Raw genomic sequence first — 23,699 nt, forward strand, 5'->3', positions numbered from 1 at the left:
CACCTGCAGTGCTGCATTCAGCTCGTGGTCCTCAGCACAGGAAAGGCATGGATCTGTAGGAGCAGGTCCAGAAAATGGTCACAAAAATGATCAGAGAACCACATAGCCACTTACTCATTCCATCCTGGTGGGATGGGGAGAGAATCAGAAGAATGCAAATGAGAAAACTCATGGGTTGAGACAAAGTCAGTTTAATATGAGAAGCAAAAGTCATACATAGAAGCAAAGTAAAACGAAGGATTAATTCACTATTTCCCATGGACAGGCAGGTGTTCAGTCATTTCCAGGAAAGCAGTGCTCCATTGTGCTTAACTGTTACTTAGGAAGACAAACAACATCACTCTGAACAGTTCCGCCCTTCCTTCTTCTTCCCCCCCCCTTACATAACTGAGCATTATGCCATTTGGTCTTGAATATCCCTTGGGTCAGTCGGAGTCAGTTGTACCAACTGTGTTCCCTCCCAGCTTCCTGAGCACCCTGAGCATCCTTGCTGGTGGAGTGGGGTGAGGAGCAGAAAAGGCCTTTACTCTGTAAGCCCTTCTCAGCTATAATGAAAACATCAACAGACTTTTCATCATAAATCCAAAGCACAGCCCCATACAAGCCATTATGAAGAAAATCAACTCTCTCTCAGCCAAAACCAGCACAATGCCCTTTAAAGGTCATATGCAACCCAAACTATTCTATGATTCTGTAAAAGAAATTTGATTTCATTGGAAGCACTGAAGATCATGTTATATGAGTAAGGTGGCCCCTGCATAGAAGTATTCAGATGTTAACAGAAAAACTTCAAACTCATTGGCATCAAGTTCCCTAAGGTAATTGAAAACATAGTCAGAATTAGCTTATTCCTGTTCATTATTTTGTTAGCAACCAACTTAAAAGGCTGGCAAGCTATACCTCTTCCTCTCTGGGGAAAAATAAAGTGAATGCCCTTCCTAGGATCATGTTTATTTTTAGTGTCTTCCTTTATTCCAGACATTTATTTTAGCAAAATCAACATGTTGACTATGTCCTAGTGAAGCCTTGATAGTAAATGTGAACGCTCCCTGCAACATTATCAGAACAGACAGATTTCTCAGACTCTCATCCTGTCATTGGACAAAAGCCCTCAGCTAGACAATACAACTGCTTGATTTGTGGGAAAGGCAATGTTAAGAGCCGTAAATTGACATTAAATGGAATCAGAATTGTTTGCTCCTTTTCATCTCATTGAACATACAGACTGTTTGGCTGTGTTTATACTGCTGAGTTGATTCAAGCCTTGAAGCTGAATAGCACTGACTGGCTTGTGTCCACACTCCACAGGGTCAACTCCCTCTACAACTGGCTTCCCTCAGTGACAGATGAAGTGCTCCAAAACAGATTCAAGGAGAGCTGTAAGAATTAAGCAGTGTGACAGTAAGTATGAATGCTTGAGCTCATTACCTGGTCCCCTTTGATCTGGCAGTACAGATCCCCTAATGAAAAATTTATCCAGTTGCTGTGAAAACTTAGAAACAAGTGTCTGGAGCACCAATGATGATGCATCCATTCAACTCCTAGCCCTGCACAGGACCATTCCCAAGAATGACACCATGTGCCTGAGAGAATTGTCCAAACACTTCTTGAAGTCTGTCAGGCTTGGTGCTGTGGCCACTTCCCTGGGGAGCCTGTTCCAGTGAGCCTATAGGGTACATGTCACAGCCTAGAAAGAAGGCTCCTCCTGAAGACTCCCAGGGATATTCATGTCTGGAGAAGCAAAGCAGAGACCTGATCACAGCAATCAAGAATCACAAAGAATTCTGTTGAATGCTGGGCTTAAAAGGATCACATGTACCTTGGTATAGCCCAGGCAGCTGTGCCTGCCTGCAGCCAAGGGTTGGTTACCCCTCCTGCATGTATGTACACAAACACACACACACACACACACACGAACGAGACAAAATTCATATGCCTATATATAGACACACAGATAGATTTATGAAATAAAAGTAGCACTGTGCCTGTTTGTATAAAACCAGATCGTGCTATGGCACTCAGTATAATATTAAAATGCTGCTAAGAAATCTTCCCAACAATGGAAACATTGATTTGACTGTGGTCCTTTTAAGATGTTGCCCTGGGCTGCTGTTGGGAAGCTGCTTTGCAGGCTGACAGATATGTCTTTTTGTTGTGTAACACCAAGGGTGGCTTAGGATGTGAGGCCATCTGAAATACTGGTTAGTCTGGAAGAAACCAAACCTGACATGAGTCACACTTGCACTGTATCTTCATGCAATGTGGGGGTGGGACACTGGCACACACTATCTCCTGCTCTCGGCCTAGCTCTTCCCAACCCATAAACAACTAAGCTTGCTTCAGAATGAAGCTTGAGGGTGAACTAACACTTAAGTAGCATGGACAATCAGGAGATAACACTTAGGCGCAAAAATGCATCAGATACCAACAAGAGAGTATAGGTGTACTTCGTGTTTACTAAATTTGAAATAACATTTTTCCTTTGTGTTATATCTTCTATCTAGAGTAATTCAAACCTTTGAAGTGGAGTTGGTCCGGTTGGATTAGAAAAATTATTTAGGTAACATTGAAAACTCTGCCTTGAAAGGTTGAGTCTAGAGACTAGGAAGGTGTAATATCAAAACTCCACTAACAGTAAATATTGAACATGCATACTGAATGTGTTGATTTCTGTTGATATGCTCACAACTGATATGATACTGAAAACACAGCCAATTGTCCCAAATTGATGGCCAGATTATCTTTGTTGAAGTTAAACCATGTCCTAGGCACAGAGACATATGATCTGGCTGACTGATGGAACCATAATCCACATTTACAGGACAGAATGTCTGAGCCTATGTATTTTATTAGACTCTCAAACTGCCTGTACAGGTGCACTGGAAACATGAGGTGTTAGAGGGCATGGGTTTAGGCACTTGACCCACTGATGGTCTGTACACCTTAACTGGTGGCACAGTCCTGGAACTCTTCCCCAATGCAACATGAATAAAGCCACCTGCTCGAGGTGAAAGAAGAGTTTAGCTGTGTGGTTGCAAGCTGTAGCTTGCTACTTGTTTTTGAGGCCAGAGAATTGTCTCTGATCCATTTTATTTACTGACAGATACAGCCAAACTGATCCATGCAGAGCCAGCTTAGCTTCTGAACACTCAGTGTGCCAGCTGCAATGGACACATTCGGAATTAGGATGCAGATATGTCAAAATTTCTCATTTCAGGTTTGGCAACACGATTTTTCATTTACTTGTGGAATTCCAACTCTTAAGTGTTTCGGATGAAGGAGAATTGGCTGCAAGTAAACAAAGTTTGTCTACAGGAAGATGACCAGTTTGGCCCAAGATTTGCACTGGTGATCATCATGTTTGCATGTTATATGTCCTTTTATAGCCAACTTTGGTCATCTCAGCTTGAGATCTAATTTTTCACAAAACAGCACAATATGCCAAGAGAGAAAATGAAGAGAAGTCGTCAGTAGAGCTCTTCGGAGTCTGTCTCCAATGGCATGCATGTCACCTAGTTCTATACAGTGCTTATGGCTGAGCTCATCTTTAAGCTCTCTTTCAAGTCATTAGAAACAAATAAATACTTTTAGGGACTGATTCATCTGACCTGTTTTAGATACATAGGAACAGGTGAATCATACCTTAAAATTGTCTGTTTCTCTCCATTTGTTATAAAGGAAGCACTTGGCAGTATTCTCACACATAAATTCTGCACACTTACAGGAGAAATACACAACTTCTAATTTCTCAGTCTACAATGATGCCATACAATTATTTTTTTACATTTTCTTCACTCTTTCTGAATAAATCCATACGCAGCAGCAGTCTATCAAGGCACAGCTTTTGCTTATGTGCAGTGCCCCCATGATGGTCAGGCAGTGAAAGGTGGGAATGCAGACCTCAGTGGGATGTAGGTGACACTTGGTGGCCCAGGGAAGGGGGGCAGCTTGGGGCCCCTCCTCAGAACAGGGCAAGCACAGTGGCCATGGACCTGGTGGGACCCAGGCTCTGCTACAGCTGCAGATTTACGGCATGTTAAATCTCTGGCTTCTCAGCTGCCAAAGGAAACACGAGCGGCCACAGGAGTCGCGTTCTTTATAGGAAATGAATAAGCACAAAAGGGTCATCTGATACCCCACAGGCTAATGTGTGAGTTCTGTCTTATTAAGGACAAAAGAGATCTGTGGAATTGGCAGAGATGTCAAATTTAGTACTCGGGCTTTTAAAAATATATTAATAACTCTGTCTTCCCTAAACCTTCATATTTTTTCTTCTCCAGAAGAAACAAAAAAACCCCAGTAACTTTTAGACTCATTTGGTTTAATATGTCTTGCATTTTGTAGTACCAGAAGGATTTTTAAATGCTGTAATAATTTTGGGCCAGATGTTGTATGCAGGGCCAAACTAAATTGATAGGACTGTTCAGGGTTGCCACAAAGTTGTGTGTTTGTTGTCAGCTCTCAGGGGCAGGGTAATGTCGCTGATAGCTACATATCACTGCACAAGAATTTTGACTGGGAAAATCTAAATGATCTTAAAAGTTACATTGTCTTTTAAAGTCTTTTCTGCAAAATTTCTGTAAAGGATTTACAGTTTGGTATTCAGGAACTGAACTTGATACTGCCATTGGATTCACCTCAATTTGCTGCAATGTGCTCTGTTCAATTGCTCTTTTTGGGTGCTGTTCAAATGCTTTTGTGCTTGGTTTATAGATCATACCTGTGTTTTTAAAATCTTTCATAAAAATATGGACACATAATTTCCATTAAAATGAGTAAAATTTGAAGCCTGTCCCTAACTTGGGCTATTATAATATAGTACAAATAATTATTCATCTCAGTATATTGAATACTTTATTTCACCTTCTCTCCTTTCAAAATGAAGGAAAAAAGAAATAAAAGAATAGAATAAAAAAAAGCACTTATGATAAGGATGTCACTGCAAAATTTTTGTTTTGAATTTGGATTTTTATCAATAGCACAAAAGCCAGATTACGGTATTTTGCAGAGAATAGTATCACTTTTCAGAATAATTTTGCTTTTACGTTCAAAAGGAATCTCCTCCTGTTTTCTATATTCCTAGCTCCATGCAGCAAGCCATAAAACTCAAGCTTTTTCTTGACTTCCCATTTTGCAGAAGAAACCATATATAACTAAATGTTCAATGATATTTTAGAAACATACAATAATAGATATATACAATTTAGTATATATATACTATAATACTTATTACATATTTTGATATAATAATATAAGAATATTGAAAAATACCTTTTATAACACTCCCCTCCACATGGTACACACCCTCAACATTTAAAAAACCTGTGAATAAAAGTTTCTGAGCTATCAGCATGCTGATTTAGTAGGGACATCTGACTGCCCAAATGGCATCTAATCTATTTTATCTGTTTTAGAATATAATCATACCTACACAAATTGCATATAATGTCTCATAACAATCTCCTTCATGTAAAATTTAAATCAAAAGATTTTGTCCTGCATACAGTTTAATTTAAAAATCTTTGGTATGACCAACAGGAAACTTGAAATATGTTTTGCTGGAGCTGCCTGTTTGTGTAAATCCTACAAGCCAAAAAAGGCCACTTGCAAAGAGAGATGAAAGAATCTTGGTATTTATTTCTCTTGGAATAACTGATCCCAGATGAAAGGACCTCAGAAAATAGAGCTGTTAGGTGTTCTGCAGAAAGATGGTATTTTCTTCATGCTGTGCTGGTGTTGTGTTGAAAGTATGTTTTTTTGTATAGGGTCTCTGCTCCTCCACTAGTGGCAGATTCAGAACAACTTAGAACTAGTCTCAAAAAGTTTTTATATTGGATGTGGAATGGAGATAAGCCACCCTCAAAACAATTCAGCAGTTTTCTGTATGTTATTCAGGCAAAGTTTGTCCTGATGATGTTCTCATCATTTCGGTTGCTAAAATGCAAAACTATATGCAGACTTATATGCAGACTTATATGCAGGCTGGAGAGGGACTTCTCACAAGGCTATGCAGCCATAGGTAGCCATAAGACAAAAGGGAATGGCCTTAAACTGAAGAAATGCAAGGTTTAGATTAAACATTAGGAAAAATACTCTCTACTGTGGCAGTGGTGAGGCACTTGAACACATTGTCCAGAGTGGTTTTGGACACCCCATCCCTGGAAGTGTCAAATGCCAGTCTGGATGGGACTCTGAGTAACCTGGTCTAGTGGAAGGTTCCTTACCCATGGCAGGGGGTTGGGAGCTAGGTGGTCATTAAGGCTCCTTCTAATCCAAACCATTCTATGATTCTTTGATTCTATGATATTTGTACAGAATCTCTCAAACAACATGCACCCCACAGCATTCTTAGATGAAAGAAGAGATGAGACTAAGTCTGCTACAAGTGCTGATAAAAAGTAACGCAAAACTAGGCGCAGTATGCTCTCTCCAACTGGTCTGCACAAAGAACAGTTGCACTGAACACTATATGGTCAATCAAGTAAAACACTTAGATCACAGGTGTGCTGGACATAGTTCAGTAGATCTTGCTCTTGAAATTACTGTATGTACCCAAATGGCTTTTGGGAAGCTTTGCACCTTGTTGCAGGGGCTCCTGGGAATTGTTCTGCCACAGTTAGCTGAGTTTGAAACTCCTCCTCCCTTCTTCTTCTCCTTCCCTGACAAAGCCTTCTCCAAGCCTGCCAATGCTTGGTTACAGAAGTCTCAGCCTCTGGCCTTGCAACCATTTTCCTTAGGTATTGAACTGGCAATGGATTTAATGACACTAACAGAGAAAAAAATATTAAAAATAGGCCTAAACTGGGAAGAAAAAAGGATTATTTTAGCTGCAATCATAAATCCTGGCGATATTAATGTGTGTAGCCAGAATTTATGCATCTGTGTAGCCACTGTCTTGACATCCAGTGCCAGGCACGATTTCCTTGCTGGAAATGGTCCCTGTGTAATGTTTATTATCATGCCATTTCCTCTCCTTTCCTGTTATGCACTCATGGCCAGAAGAGCATAAGACATCTACCACATCCCTGAAAAGAGGAGAAGGTGGGTGAGTACTGAGAGCATACAGGGGTTCTCTCTTTTGCAAGTTTGTATTTTCTAGCCAATAATTTCTCCTTTGAATGTCCCCTACATAACAGCCCTGGAGCATAGCCTGCAAAACACTTGTGTCTTACTTCCAGTGCTGTCCATGACAAGGCTTGTGAGTCAGAGTCCTGAGGTGTCTCAAGTCCCAGCCCTGGGTGTTTATTAACATATTTTGGGCTGTGAGGTACAGCTGAGCCATGGGGATGCAAATCTCCAGAGATGGGGAGGATGGACAGATGGGGTCTGTGACTCCTTAAGGGGCCCAATGGCTTGACTCACTAATCTTAAGGGGTTTTTTCCCAGCCTAAATGACCCGATGATTTTAACATGAGTTATCAGAGCTTGTGAGCAAGGTCCAGTGCATAAGGCTTCAATGGCACTAAGAATGGACCATGTGGTTGGACCATTGCAAAGGCAGGAGACAGACTCAGGAAATAGATGTTCATTTATTAGAGTAGAATGTAACCTCAATAGGCTGGAGAAGTCTTTTATATTCCTCTGCTCTGTCCTAATTCATTGAGATAATGAGACAGCACAACTTCTATGACTATTGGGCTATCTATCTGTCTATTTATCTATCTATCTATCTATCTATCTATAGGACTAATTTTTTAGTTCTCCCAAGGGTATTAGCCTCTGAAAGATTTAGAATGACGTGCATGTGTCTGAGTGGATAAACATGGCCAGGACACAGGTCCAGTAGCTAATCCATACCCAAAGCTTGGTTCTCACCCATGCACAGAAATGCTACTGCCTTGAGGCAAAAGACTACCTGGGCATCAGTCATTGGTCTAAGGCATTTGAGATTAAAAATTTATATGTCCCTTCATATATGTGCTCTGAAAAATGAGGTACCCATAGAGTACACATAACAAATGCAGGTAACATGGAAAACACATTTCAGAGTGAGGGGTTGAGGAGGCAGCCCTGGCAGCCTGTTGTGTAGAGGTCTAATCCTCAGAGAGTGTGTTTGCCATAATGATTTGCTCTTACCAGTAGGACACTTTCTGTCAAGTTTACCTTTTTTCAAAATCACAGTGTGGGGATCTAACAACATGGCTCTTTTCATATTGATTATGTGAATACAAAACATGATTTAAGACAACACATTACACAGCCTGATTCCAAAGCTGAGGACAGAAACTTTATCATAGAGTTCTCCTGCTTGACCTCAGCCCTGCTTTTCTTACTCTGGGGCTAGGTTCTCAGAAACATGAAAAGAGCAGTTTTCAGAGGGGAAGCTGGGTGATCCTGCTGTAAGTGCTGCACTGGGTGTGAATGGTGATGAGAGCAAGAAGGTAAATACAGAAGGCAATTGAGAACTTTTTTTTTTGTTGTGAAGATTTAACACAGGATTCATTGCTTTAAGCACTGCCTTGTCAGATCATTGCCCTTTGACAGAGCTTTAGTAACTGGAGTAGAACAAAGTGTCTGGATTGTCTCTCCAGCTCTTCATAATAAAGGAAGTGCAAAATGCTAGAAATCAACTGCACTTGGATAGGAAACTTGTAAAGGAGAACTTTCTTGATAGGAAATAAGATTTATGGGAAGTGCGGCTTTTGTGGGAGATAAAGAATAGTTTAAACATTTGGAGGAAAAAAAGAAGGAAAAGTTCACCTTTTTCTATCACTTAACACCAAATGTTCAGCCAAAGGGGAAGAGGTATGGATTAAGCAGAAGACTGCCAAAGTTAGTTAAAGCTTATCATTCATATATTGGCTAGAAAATGTCATTCATTCCCATCCTAATTATTCCATATTTGGGCTGTCTGGCCTTCATTGACAAGTCATTAGCAAGACAGACAAGCTGCTATTGCAGTATGGTCTGAACTCTGGAAAAACTTGCAAAAGATTGAAGGGCACAGAAAAAGTGAGCAACCTATTCCTATTTCCCCAGGGTTACCAAAGGTACATGATATGAAGCTGAGATAACCTGAATCCATTTCAAAATGCTTTGGAAAAATTAAGGTAAAAAATTCTGTGCAACTCTTCTGTAACACTGAGGTCGGGAGTGGAACAGAGGACATTGCATCGTTTCTTTTAAACTCTGCTGGGAGTTCAGGCAGAGGAGACCAAATGGAAGGTCTAGCCACACTTCCACCACAGGATTTAAGGATGACTGTTGCTGTTCATTCAACATGCAAAGACTAAGCTCTTGTGCCGTTACTGGGTCCTATTTTCACAGTACAAACTGAACATACCAAAGGTGTGTTGTCAATCTGTACAACACTTTCCTCCATGCCCCTGCACTGCAGAGCGGCATTACTCTTTCTCTCTCTCTGGCCGATCCGTGTTCTTTGCAACAGGAGATGCTATTTAGTAGCAGTTTTTTGTGATGTGGAGCTGGCTGCCATCTGAAGGTTTGCCTGACATGTTTCTGCTGCCCTGTCTCCTCACCTACTCTGGGGTCTTTAATATGTGGATACTGGCCATCAAATTTGGGGTTGAGGCGCCTCTCATCTGATATATGCATCAGCTGCCTGGGAGAACAGAGCTCACGAGACTATTACTACACCACTTGATATTTGACAGGACTTTGAATAACAAGCTAATTGCACTGTGTGCTTATTTATACCAGCAACAGCACAGTAGTCAGTGCAGGTGAAATTGGGAAGTCACATGCCCTGATAATGATAAGCTGTCCATGTTTCACATGAGTATGAGAAAGTGGTGATGACAGCTGTATGGCACTTTGAAGCCAGATGCCTCCTGTATTCCAGATACACTGCCCTTTAATCTCCTAAGAGCCGTGCTGGATTTTGCTATGCTCTGTGTGACTTCATGTCTTGCTGTGACACTCCGAGACAGCCTCCTGCTGAGGTAGCAGAATTGGTCTGCAGGGTTCAGAGCTGCGTTGTCAACACATACGGATAGGCCAGTCTATTTTCTAGCACACTGCGTGTGGAAAAGAGCCTCCATTTTCTTTCTACTGGAGATCAGGCCAGATTGCTGGGCAGCATTACTGAAATATTAATTAATGTGCTGCACATCCCCTTCTGGATACACAATGACTACTTGGCTGTCAACAAAGAGCAGGTTCCAGGCCATGTCTTTATAACCTTTAATTTAGCACAGAGGCTCTGGGACAGCAGGAGAGAAAGTAGCTCTCAGGATGTTATTATTATTTCACCTTTTGTTGGTTCTTCTGCACTGGAAGGGCATTCTTTTGGTGATTATGTATGATTTGCAAATAATAAGCTATCTTAGAGTGACTCAACCATGAACAAACATAAATATGTGAAAAGGCATTTTAAGCCATGTCTCCACAAATCTTTACATGCAATAAGCTTGAGTATGATGTTTGATCAAGTAATCATTCTGAGACTTATTAAGGCCAGAAACATAAGCCTTAGCTAAGTGCAGATTGAGCCCACTCTGTATTTGACTAGCTATTTTCCTGAGAACTTTCTGACCTAAGTGTGTGACAGAAGCTTTCTTTTTTAAATAACTTTATGAATGTTTGCTGGCATGGCAAAGCAAAAGAACAAGATACAATAGCCTCTTGGTATAAATCTCTGTTAATGAGATCAGGACTAGAAACCTCATTGTTCAACTCACATTCTGTCTGAACACAATCTGCTTCTCAAATTATAAATCAGGGGCAAGACACTGTACCATTGTGTAACCCTACACCCCAGCTCTGGAATGTTTCCTAGTCACAAGAGGATTGTCATCATTTCATTTACGAGAGAACTATCAAACAGGCTTGGGCCATATTTGGTCTACAACCCCCCTTGAAAGAAGACAAATACCCCTGCTTGCAGCAGGGTATTTTTGCAGCAACAACACAGAAGCAGGCATTATAGTGTGCCAGATCCTGGAATCTAAAAACAAAAGAAAAAAGCACTGTCAGAAGCAGTGCTCATTATTAAGGATAAGAATTTGTTTATGCATACCATATATATCTGTATCCCTCTATAAAACAAGCATACATATGTGTAATAAGAGCATTGAGTTGAAGGTTTAGCTCTGTCTGCAAAGGCACATTGTATGCACGAAGCCTCTGCTGTCCCATGAGACGTTACAGCACATTCTGCTTCAGAAAGAAAGAATGATCCCCTCTGACAATCTCAGTCAGAGAGAGGGACTTAGTCACAGTGTGGGGATGGTACAGTCATTTGAAGAGCTCTGAAGGACATAATTGCTTTCACATTTCCATCCAGCTTTCTAACAATCCAAGAAAATGGGGAAAGTCTTACTATTACTGGCTTAGGAACTGTCTAGGAAATCCCAAGCTCACTCATCAGCTCCACAAAATGTATGTTGTTAAACTCTTAACATAAATGCACAACCTTTCCGCCAAGTCACCTGTTGTCTGTAGTAGGACTCACTCTACAGGAAGGGAAAGAAGTTCTCCCTTAGCACCCTGTGTATGTCTTCCTAGTACCTCCTGCTGTTAAGAGCAGGAAAGGTCTGTGTAAACATTCATCCTTTCCCCATATCCCCACAGAGCTCTGTTCTCCAAAGGGAGACACAGGATTACTGGATAACACAGAGATCAGTGCTGTAATGTCGATAACCATGAGAGAATAACTCCAGCACTCTGACCAAGTGACCTCTGAAGGCCATGTTCCCCAGTGTCAAACCCACTGCCTATAACTGAGAATGGAGTTCAGACCTCTTGAATATATCATGTGAATTTTGCTTTTTATTAGCTGGCCAAACTGAGAAATTGGAAGGAGACATAATTTCCATGGGCAATAAATTACCAAATATTTAAGTGGACCTGAAAGAAAACATTTCACATAGCTTTTGACTAATCTTATTAAGCTAGTCTCAAAACCTTCTCTTGAAGTGAAGAGTCAGATTTTTAAATATCAACAGAAATATTTGAACTTTGGTGGATTTTTTTTCTTTGATGAAAACCATGAATATAAATTATTTCAGGAGCATATCCTTTTTTAGAAATATGTTTTCATTTTTTCAGTTTGCTTAATGGCACAACTCTTCAATGATCATTCAGTAACAGACAATGGTCCATTCTACTGGCATTTTTACCTAATTGCAGGATGGCACAACATTTAAGAGATTCAGCATCTTTTAGACTCTCACCACAGAACAAGTAGGAAGATTAAATATGAACATTGCTGAAAATTGAATAAAAGGTATAGGAAAGTGGTTTTCTTCCCCTTTCCCCTTTCCCCTTTCCCCTTTCCTTTCCTTTCCTTTCCTTTCCTTTCCTTTCCTTTCCTTTCCTTTCCTTTCCTTTCCTTTCCTTTCCTTTCCTTTCCTTCTTTGCCTTTTTCATTTTTCTTTCTTCTTTCCATTTTTCTTCTTTCTTTCTTGTTTGTGCTCTGAAAGAGCACAAACTATTGGATACAGATTAAATAAAAGCTGTTAAACAATTGCTTCCTTCTCAAAACAAGAACAAAACTAATATATACAATAACAGAGACTTTATATGTAGATTCATTTCACCCACAGACACTTCTGTTACCCTGGATCATTGCCACCATTGCTGCTGGCTTGGGATTTATATTCAATATTGAAGGAATCCTGTGGTTATGATTTGAAATACAATTCCAAAAACATTCTGGAGTAATCTCTGGTTAAAGGGGGTCAAATTCACTTTGGGTGGATTCTCTCTTAAAAAGCAATGGTGTTAGAGCAGGAATCATGAGCCAGATGATTATGAATATTATGATGAGGATTAAAAAAGGATATGGCACTTCCTGTCTACTTGATGGAGCAGATGTGTTTTAGTGTATTTGGTGAGAAGTGAGTCTGATCATTCCACACACCACCAGCCATGTTTTAGATGGTACTCTGTACACACATTTCTGTTTTCTTTTGTACTGTGCATTGTCCTTCCCGTTTTGTCTGCAAAATTTGACAGTATCAGTCAGGTTCTCCTGCGAGGAGGAGCTTTACTGAAGAAGCTGGCACACAACTCAAGACTTGTATGCTCTATACTGGCCTAATACAGGCAAATGCATATTTTGAGGGTACCCTTTAGTCTCAAATGCTTTGAAGCACCCTCTTAACAGCCTGTGGTTGCATGGCATAGTAGTGTTCACTGCTGCAATTTTACACACACGTTGGCTGCCCCCAAACACTGTCATAAGGGTTTACTTGTGCCTGTTTTGGCTGCAAAACAGTGTTTAAAGTGCTTGAAACATCATTTACAGGTGTCAGTAGTGGTCCTTAAAAAGGCCTTCCCTCTTCACAGGGCTGCAGTTCTGTTTGCTTGTGAATCTGGTAGCTATAGAAAATACTTTTTTTGCCATGAAAGCAAACTGACTGTGAGCAGAGGCTGGAGGAAGAAGGTCTCTGACTTCTCCCAGTCCCCCTTTTCCCTCCCATTACTGCTGCAGCTCTTGCCACCACCAAGACCTTATTAATGAGCATAGGCAAGGACCCTGCTGTCTAATGATGCTGGCTGGAAGAAAGTTCCAGACAAGAAAGGAGAACCAGAGTCTTGTTCAGAACCCCCAGGCCGCTGTGGCAGCTCCAGCTGCAGTCCAGCCAGTCTCTGTCTCGCTGCCTGTCCCTGTTAGCACTGAGGACTTGTCATAGTCCCCATGTGTCTGCAACTGCACCTATCCCTCACATCCACAGCACTGTCATGCCTGTCACTTCTGTCTCCAATGCCAACAGCAGGCCTCAGGTACGCTGGCTCCTGCCATCCTAAAACCTAGATGCAGGTGCTGCAGTGGATGGTGGCTATTGGCTCTGGTGCCCTTCCAGATGTAGAGGTAGATAATTTTCTTCCTGTCAGCATTGCAGGCTGCTGCACAGGTGATGGAGGAAAAGCTGGACCTTGGCAAGGGTGGTTTCACACCTTGCAACCCTGATGGGGCATAAATGTTTTGTTACTATCAGCCCCTTTCTTCTAACCCTGGCCTTCTCCTGACCATGTCTGCACTTGGGCGGCTGCTTGTCAATGACATCCTCATGAGGCTCTGCTCTGGCTTTTCACTAGTGCCCAGAATCCAGCTGCTGCCCCTGGGCTCACTCCCATAGTGCACGTTCCTGCCGCAGAGTAACCCTGTTTGGACACCTAAACAAAAATTATACTTCACTATTGTCACAAGAGCCAAAGTGACCTCAGAAACAAGGTTATCACCTTTGAGTTGAAGCCTGTAACTAAATCAAAAAACTCATTGGAAACTATTTTTCTAGAAATGCAAATGCAGGCACCTGTTTTTGAAAGTATGTCTTCATGTAATTGAGGAAGCTGACTCAAGGGCTTTACTTTTGCCACCTAAACCAATGAACAAGTGTAGAAACCTGGTTCAGCTGGTGTCTTGGCTTGCTGACTAGCAGGGCTGTTTGTGATCCATGGCCTCTGGTATTTGGATTATTTGCTTTCCTCTCTCTTAATCTCTGTGGGGAAACCTTCTCTCACTATTTAAATATGAAATCCTTGCCATACTGGAATGTCGCAGGGGACTGCTTACAAACAGAGATGTAAGGGCTCAGTATTTCAGCGCCAACCAATTTTGAGTTCCAACTCAGAATGCCCTTTGCTCATTTGTTTCACATCTTCTGCCGTGAACTCTGCATTTATTTGAGCACCATAGACCCAGTAAGTAATGAAAATCACACATCAAAATCCTTTAGGTGTGTGGACTTCAGCTATAGTTTCCCTCTTTTGGTGAACTGTCAAAACAGATGGCAACAGTGATCCTAAGAAACCAAGTATCTGCAACTTGGATGTTTAAATACAGTTTATCTTAACAGGCTCCAGACTGAAGTCAGCCCCTTTAAGCCTGTGAGATTTCTCCTCCAAAGATGTTGCAATGCCTAGCTAGAGGAAAAAGGTTATTTATTATTCCATTCTTCAAAATATTTTATTGAAAAAAATCAATCTTTCCCTAAACCTTCTTTGTAAAATTTCAGCTGCTATTTGCTATATGTAGTTCACCTTAGTCTTTGCTGACACAACACACCAGCAGGTAGCTCTAAACCCTCATAAATTGTCCATTGTTACAATGGGCACATGCTTTCCTCTCTTGTTTTTCTTACAGGCTGGCTCCCTCCTAAGCAATGGCAGCACTTTTTAAAGACAATGGTATGATGATTTTGGTATGATGGGGAACAAAAAAGCTTTTAAAACACTTTTGCCAAATAATCATTTAAGAGCTTCTTTTGGGAAGATGCATTCCATTTAGAGAATACCAGTGTTCCTCTGGGAACATGTTCCCATGGTTGCACTGTTATGGCACTGAGTCCACTCCTGAAATAAAGCTCTCCTAAGCTTCCATACACTTTGTTTCAAAGACTAGCAGTACCACTGTATGGGGCTTAGGCACATTTCTGGTGGAAGTCGGGGAGTGCTTGACCCCTCAGACAACCCTACAATTCTTACTGTATAGATACGAATAGAAAATGAGGCATCTAACAGGGAGTTATAAATTGAGAGATTTCGTAAATTGTTTTGCTGCTTCTTGCAGCTAATTACCAGCTGAGATTTGTTGACCAATTCTGCTTGTTTTTTAAAAAAACAGATGTGGATGTGGCACTTGGGGACTTGGTTTAGCGGTAAACACGGCAGTGTCAGGTTGGACTCAATGATCTTCCAACCAAAATGATTCTTTGATTTTATGATTCTGTGCATGTTTATCTACTTTGTACCAAAACAGTAGAGGAAGTGAAAACGAGGAAGGTAAAAAGACATCATTTCTTAGCAATTAACTAACTTCACAGATTTAGGTATCATGCTGGTTAAAAGAAATGCCTTTAATCCAGAACTGGCATAACAATTCAGACAGGTTTTTTAAAATTAATTTCACATTAAAATGCAGAATAAAATAGACTTAGCTATCCTAAAAATGCTTACCAGTCAATTGATATTCATTATTTGAGTTTCTGCTTTCTTCTGAATTTTGTTGCTAATTTTGTAGTGTCAAACAGTATACACACTACATATAAAGTACATAAAGCCACAAGATCCTGTAGCAGATAATGCCAGTGTCTGATGTTCCACTGCAGTGGACTGCCAGCTGGAGGTACTCTGGTACTGTTGTGAGGCTATTGCAGGGCTCACCCAAAGGGAGGACATGCACTGCTGAATAGTCTATAATAAAACAGAAAATAATGAGATATACATGTATATAAACAGAAATGTGATTATGTAAGAAACATCATTTGACAGTATCATGTGACCTGTTTTCCATGACATAAACAATTGCCTACCTTCATCTGGATTTAGAGGTTGGTATTACAGAGTACCATGTCCTTTGCAGAAATTACTGAGTAAATATCCATAGTTTATTTGGGTGCTCTGAAACTAGGAGGGCTGAAGCAAGTTCTTCTCTTGGTGAAGTAAACATTTAAAACCCCACTGTTTTTCCTAGCAGATTTAATGAAATCTCGTTCATCTGTACTTTTTCTGCAGCTGGGTACTTGGATGACACTTCATTCTTATCATCAAGAAGAATTCCAAACCAGTGGCTGAGATTTGAATGTTTATCTATAGCTGTTATAATATGTAAGTATATGCTTGTAGTGAAAGACAAGTCTTAAATGTCCATCAAAGAACGTGCAGTTCTAAAGACTGCAGTTCTAAAGTCTGAGTAATATCTAGTGTTTATATCTTATTCATGAAACAAAAATCTTGTAGATGAAGAATTAGTGGGAGAAAGCTTTGTCACAGACCAGTCAGCCAATAAAGGCTTCAGACTATTGAAAGCCAGGAAAATGCACTGGAGCAGAGAACAGCTTTGTTTCCCTTTTTTGTTTTTAATGTACGACAGACTATGAGGGACTAAAGAACAAACTCAAAAATGCATTATTAAAACACAGATTCAATAAAGGTAACTATGATGAAAAATGCAAAGTTTACAAGTTGTTTAGCCATAAACCACTAAATTTATAAGATAAGAAGCAAAAGAAAGGAAGTTGAGGTTCCAAGTCACACTTACTACTCAGATTCACAAGCAGAAAGGCAATGATGCACCCATACTCTTTTCACAATCCCACGTGAAAATGAGGCAATGATTTTGAATTTAGGAGCTGGGAGACTTCCGGGGGTGTTTCAGTCTCAAATTCAGAAAGTTGCAAAAGCCTAACGACTAAAAAATTTTTTCTCTAATGTTTTGGTAACAGTTTATCCAGTAAAGTATATGAATTATATGAAGCAGATCATCTTGAGTGTGATCACACAACATGTACAGGACAACCAGGGAATCAGGCCTAGCTTAGCATGGGTTTAGGAAAGACAGGTCCTCCTTGCCTGACCTGATCTCCTTCTATGACCAAATGACCCACTTAATGGATGCAGGAAAAGGCTGTGCATATTGCTTACCTTTAGTAAAGTCTTTGACACAGCTTCCAACAGCATTCTCCTGGAAAAACTGGCTGCTTATGATGTGAATGGTTACACTCTTCACTGGGTAAAAAGCTGTCTAAATGGCTGAGCCCAGAGAGTGGTGGTGAATGGAGTTACATCTAGCTGGCACCTGGTCACAAGTGGGGTTCCCCAGGGCTCAGTGCTGGGGCCAGCTCTTTATTGATGATCTGGATGAGGGGTTGAATACACCCTCAGTCACTTTGCATCTGACACCAAGTTGGGTGGGACTGTTGTTCTGCTGGAGGGCCAAAAGGCTCTGCAGAGGGATCTGTACAGGCTGGATCAGTGGGTCAAGGCCACTGTTTGAGGTATGAGGTTCAACAAGGCCAAGGTCAGGTCCTGCACTTGGGACACAACAGCCCCAGGTAGCGCTACAGGCTGGGGATAGAATGGCTAGGCAGGGCCTGGGGGTGCTGGCTGACGGCAGCTGAACATGATCCAGCTGTGCCCAGGTGGCCAAGGAGGCCAATGGCATCCTGGCCTGGATCAGCAATAGTGTGGCCAGCAGGACCAGGGCAGTGATCATTCCCCTGTACTCAGCCCCGCTGAGGCCACACCTCAAATCCTGTGTTCAGTTCTGGGCCTCTCACTGCAAGAAAGACATTGAGGGTCCAGAGAAGGGCAATGGAGCTGGGGAAGGGTCTGGAGCAAAAGTTCTGTAAGGAGTGGCTGAGGGAGCTGGGGGTGTTTAGCTTGAAGAAAAGGAGGCTCAGGGAGGACCTTGTCACTCTTTACAACTGCCTGAAAGGAGGGTGTAGCCAGGTGAGGGTTGGTCTCTTCTCCCAGGTAACAAGTGACAGGACAAGAGGAAACAGCCTCAAATCATTGTCAGGGGAGGCTTAAATTGGATATTAGGAAGATTTTCTTCATTGAAAAGGTTGTTAGTCATTGAAACATGCTCCCCAGGGAAGTGGTGGAGTCCCCATCCCTGGAGGTATTTAAAAGTCACATAGATTTGACACTTAAAGACATGGGTTAGGGATGGACTGGGAAGTGCTGGGTTAATGGTTGGACTTGATGATCTTAGAGATCTTTTTCAACCTAAATAGTTGTATGATTCTATGTTTCTAAGTATATAGTCATGTCTGTAATTTTTCTTCAGTGTAAATATATAGTAAAGGAGAAGATTGATAATACAGAATTATAAATACAAATTCCTGCATCATAAACTGAACATTTGAAATGTAAATGTTGTACTTCAGACACTCATCTGCCTATTCATTTATTTAAATTCCAGGTATCATATTTTTTGAAACTGACCAGGTCTAGAATATATAAAAGCAAATACAAATACCTATTGAAGAAAGGTAATACCTATCACTTACAGAAAATGGTACACCTTCAGGTCAAAGTAAAAATTCTTTGCATTAACAATTATTTTATGCACTGCCATGCATAACTACCCCTTTTGTCTCTATGCTATTAAGAAATAGAAATTATTTATGAGTTATATATACTTCAAATGGACCCTACTAAATTACTGTTTCTTAAAAGTTCTTGGAACTTCCTGGACTTGGCAAGTGTCTTCAGATACTAAAATGAAAATGAAACCAGAGGATGAGGCAGTCTCATATAAACTGTTAAAGCCTGTTTACAGTACTATACAGTTCATGTTTGTTGGAGCTTTTTTTAATACAGACAGAAAATATGGCAAGCCAGATGAACAGATTGATATCAGTATTTTCAATTATATTTTTACAATAAAATAAGCCATAAGGTTGGTTTGTAGAAATTAAAGCTGAACACATTTAAATTAAATACCTACTAAGGGCTACTTATCTGCAAAACATGTGAAGCAAATGGGTTTCTGGTAATGGCATCTTGAACATCTATAAAAAGAATGAAAGTATATAATGAATATTATATAAACCAAATACTTCAATAAGACTCACAGTCAAATATTCAACTCAAAACTTTCTGAAAATTGTGAAAATGTAATTTAGTAGCACTGGTTTTATTTCCCCTACCAACAGCTGCTGAAGTATAGGCCATAGAGCTATTTGTAAAATTTGCATCTAGATACATGAACAAAAAATTTAGTAAATAAAGAAATGTAATGCTAGAGAAAAGAATGCCAGCTATACTAAGTCGGCAACAAATATTCCAGATGTAGATTGGATAGTGATTAACTGCTATTCATTAAAAAGATCAATATGAAGCTACACAGTTTTAATCACTTAATTTGGTAACACATGAAAACAAAGCCAGAAGAAAGGGTGCAAAAAGGCGTGCAAAAAGGTCACAGTTTAGAAAAGCAATGCACTTGTATGACATGGAAGCACCTACAACACTTACTTACAGGTACTTACATGTAAGCCTACCTGGAAAATTTCCCAGCTTCCTATAACCAATTTTAGTCACCAAAGAATTAGGCAAGCTAATTAAATTTCTGAGCTACGTACATATGTGTATGTCTTACACTAACTTTCACAGTTACTTACTTTGCACTCTGTTAACTCCTATAATTCTTTCATTGTTTCTTTCATATTCCTATGTACTTTTCTTACAGTTTTCTTTTTCACAGTTTGAAGACTTCAGCGTTCTTGCTCCCAGTTCTTTTGCTGAATTTACCTTTCCCTCTATCTCTTTGTCGTTTCTTTGTTACTTATACAGAAATTTAGTTTCTGTATACTCATATTTATTTTTTCATATCTATTTTCTTAACTTGAGCACATCACATCAAAACACCTCTCTGGTAAAAAAAATGGAATTTTTCATTTCCATTTGCCTGGAAGCAATAACCACAGGTTACGATAAAATGAAATTCTGAATGACTGTTTGACAGAGCAGGAATTATAAGCTACAGCCGCAGAAAGTTTCTAAACAATTGCAAAGATCTTTTATTCTGCTGTTGCAGTGTATAGGAAACTGAAGCCTTTCTCCTCAAAGTCACACAATTCACCATGTAATGTAGAAGTGTATGGATAGCATGCAGGAGTTTAATAAGTCCTGGTTTAGTTTGATTCCAGTCAATAAAGGGGTAAAGTTGGGTACCCTGATCATGAAATGGTGCAGTCCAGAAGGAATGGCAGTGAAATAGTAAAATGAAATCAATGGACTTCAAGAAAGCAGACTCTAATAAACTCAAATAATTGGCATGTAAAATTTTATATGAAAAAAGTCCAAGGAAAATGTAAAGCTCAGGAGAGCTGGCAATTCCATGTACAGCAAAAATGGCAAGCAGTTATTCCTATCATATAAGAAGGTAAGCAGACCAGTGAAGAGACTAAGTCATAAGGTCCCCACTGATTTCAAGTGTGGAGTGTTTCAAGGATGGAGTACATAAAACACTGGAACTATGCCAAACTAATGTGAATTTTTAATAGAAGACCTGTATGATCACATAGGTCAAAGTAAAACCTAAAGTAGCAGGAGATTCAAGAAGTAAGTCTGTTCTACGAGTGTGGTAGTTATCATAGGATGAGTAATGAAAGAGATAGCTAATTAATCATTGGGGAAAAATATCAAGAGCAAGTAAAGACTTTCCCTCACATTCTTCAGCAAAATGGAAACTGTGATTGGAGGGTTCATATAAAAAGCAGCAGTATAGAGCAGGTAAGAAATCCACCTGGCACAGAGGAAGAACAAGGTAGAGAACACTTAAGTAAGTCTGACATTTTTTAAATGGTTGCACAAGTGATATTCACTTAAACACTCAGATTTATCTGCAGCAATGTCAGAACTCATTATTTTTGACCCTTCAGAATTCATGGAGAAGAGGAATATTCTAAAATATCAGAAGTAAGAAAATGAAAAGTCATTCATTATAAAGGGCTACATTTGCAAGACTATATGACATATAATTTGAGGGCATTTATTTGCAAAAATAATTGCAAAAAAGTTAAGATGGATGAGCTTTCAAACAGATTTCCAAGTGAGGCTCCTGACGCACCTTGAAAGAACAATTTTGACAAACATCTCTGACAAACAACATCTACAGTTTGGCTAAGCCAGTTTCTGAAGGTGTCCTTCCATCACATTTAGAGTTATTTTTTACCAAGACAAAGTCACCATTATTTTGAATTAATTTCATTGACTTAAAGAAGAGTTTCAGGATTTTCATACATTGTTTACTGCATTTTGTAAACAATAATCATAATAAGAGTAATAGTAATAGAAATAGTAATAGTAAAATATTTCTCTCATATAGAAAACATTTCTATCACAGGATTCCTGTTTTTAATCCAAAGGAATCCATTACAACAAAATATAAAGTTCTTTAACTGCTTGATGTAGCATCCAATTTATTACCAACTTACTTTGTAGCTTTTGATCCAGACAATCCAAAGACTGGAAAATCTTCTGCTCTTCTGCTGAAAGAGCACTTCTGCTTGGACATGGAGCCCTGTTAAACCGTGAGGGCTGGCTGGCTGCCTCCACATGGTCCATGGCTGCCAGGATTTCACCCTCTGCCATCGGTGTTCTGGCAAGTTTTTCTGCCACTAGAAACTTAGCAGTGCTTTCTGAAACTGAAGAGATTACAGGGGGAACTTCAAATAAGAAGGGCTCATTACATTTAAAAGTAAGTGTTCGTTTTAATGACTGTAGGTCTGTGAAACACACAAAACTGACATTAAAAGAATAAAAAGGTGGCAAAATCAATAAACATGATATGGTAGAAAATGAAATAATTAAGAACACTAATGCATCTTACAATTGGCACCAGAGCAAAACCTAATGAGTTTGGAAATACATAATGATAGCAAGCAATACCTGTCCACATCATACAGTTACATGTGACACATACAGCTACAGAACAGTTAAAATCAAACAGAAATGGAATGAAAATTTAATATATGTTGTAATGCATTTATAAAACAATTGATATCATGCTATATGGTGCTATATCTTATATTTACAGGAAAAAATAGCTCTAGAGAACTACCCTTTCTCACTTAGAATCACTGATGCCAAAAGGCACAAGCTGAGTTACACAGTGGATACACTGTCGTTCTACTTTATGTATAACAAAGCATTGAAGTGAGTTGTGTTACTATACCTTCCTCAGATTTACAGATGTTTTTCATCTTTTGCACTGGATCAAATGCAGACTGAACAGGACTCAGCTGGACAGTACATAACGAATTCTATCAAAAATATTATAAGAATATTTTAAGTATAATTTAAGGTAACTATACTACCTTTTGAACATATTCTGTTTATTATTTCATATTACCAAATGTTTTCAAGAGCAAAAACATTACTGTATACTAATATAGTGACGTATTCTAGTTGGTTTTATTCTTTTCTTTAGCAGTGACAGCAAGCTCACTAACCACATTGATTCAAAATCATATGACAATGAATCAATCTTTGATATTCCTGAAACTCTTTCCATTTTGAAGATAAATAAACTTTTTATTTTTTATAGTATTTTATACTAACCTGTGCATGATGAGCAGGCTTCTGTCTTTTAGAGACCACACTTCGTCTTCTGCATTCGGGAAAACCTCGGTGTTTATTTTCATAGTTGTCAAAACCCTGATTTTGTCTTGTAACAGGAACAACACCTTAAATGACATGCAGACAAAAGTAAACCAAAAATGTGTGAACAACATGATCAATATAGTAGTACAAAACTAATAAAGATGAGTAAATGTCTCCACATTTAGCTGTTTACATCTGATCTCCTTAAATTGTATTGTATGTAGAAATAAGCAGGTTAAGTGAAGCCCCATGTTTGAATCCCATATAATAAAAGTGGTCTCTACAAAGATACCAGGTGACCTTACCAAGTAAAATGGAGAACGAAAGGTGAGCTGTGATATACAAAATATCAAATAAGTAATGTTTTAGAAAATAAATTGCACTTAGAGAATAATCTTAAAGTCTGTCCAACGCAGTAAATGACTGCTGCTGAATTGTCTATGTTAATGGATTCAACTTTCATTAAGATTACATGGCAGTGTGCAGAAAACATGTAGTAGCTCACAAAGTTTATTTGATTCACAGAATCACAATATGGTCGAGGTGGGAAGGGACCTTCTGAAGTTGTCTGGTCCAGTGCTCCCACTCAAACATAGTGCTCCCACTCCCACATAGAGCTCATTGCCCAGGACCATGCTCAGATGGTTTTTGAGTGACTCCAAGGATGGAAACTCAATAAAGTCTCTGGACAATTTATGCCAGTGCTCAGTCACTCTCACAATTAAAAAAAAAACAAAACACTTTCCTGATGTTTAGAGGGAAACTCCTGTGTTTCAGTTTGTACCCATTGTTCAGGTACTTTCAGTGGGCACCACTTAAAAAAGCCTGGCTCTGTCCTCTTTGCAGCGTCCTTCCAGGTATTTATAGACATTGGTAAGGTTCCCCATGGCCTTCTC

General features: G+C 39.6%; 1 protein-coding gene and 1 long non-coding RNA gene across 3 annotated transcripts in view; both read right to left on the bottom strand.

Annotated features, from left to right (window-relative positions):
• Nucleotides 1-171: 171 nt before the first annotated feature.
• Nucleotides 172-15,933, bottom strand: LOC146444940 (uncharacterized). Its single transcript, XR_014853051.1, has 2 exons — nt 15,865-15,933; nt 172-545 (listed from the first exon to the last, which is right to left on the bottom strand). It is a non-coding gene; the product is annotated as an uncharacterized LOC146444940 (long non-coding RNA).
• Nucleotides 15,934-15,960: 27 nt separating this feature from the next.
• CEP126 (centrosomal protein 126) overlaps nt 15,961-23,699 on the bottom strand; it is a 38,567-nt gene continuing 30,828 nt past the window's right edge. Inside the window, exons 7-11 of one of the 2 annotated variants that reach the window (XM_085064447.1) lie at nt 22,762-22,886; nt 22,376-22,463; nt 21,636-21,845; nt 19,142-19,205; nt 15,961-16,101 (exon numbers count right to left, since the gene is read on the bottom strand). In XM_085064447.1, the coding sequence (XP_084920573.1) occupies nt 16,101; nt 19,142-19,205; nt 21,636-21,845; nt 22,376-22,463; nt 22,762-22,886 (488 nt within the window). In that variant the 3' untranslated portion in view covers nt 15,961-16,100. Of the gene's footprint in view, nt 16,102-19,140; nt 19,206-21,635; nt 21,846-22,375; nt 22,464-22,761; nt 22,887-23,699 lie in introns of those variants that run through there. The other variant, XM_085064455.1, reaches the window with a different exon arrangement.

This window comes from Lichenostomus cassidix, chromosome 1 (genome assembly GCF_008360975.1).
Source record: "Lichenostomus cassidix isolate B80296 chromosome 1, HeHo_3.0, whole genome shotgun sequence".
NCBI lineage: Eukaryota > Metazoa > Chordata > Aves > Passeriformes > Meliphagidae > Lichenostomus > Lichenostomus cassidix.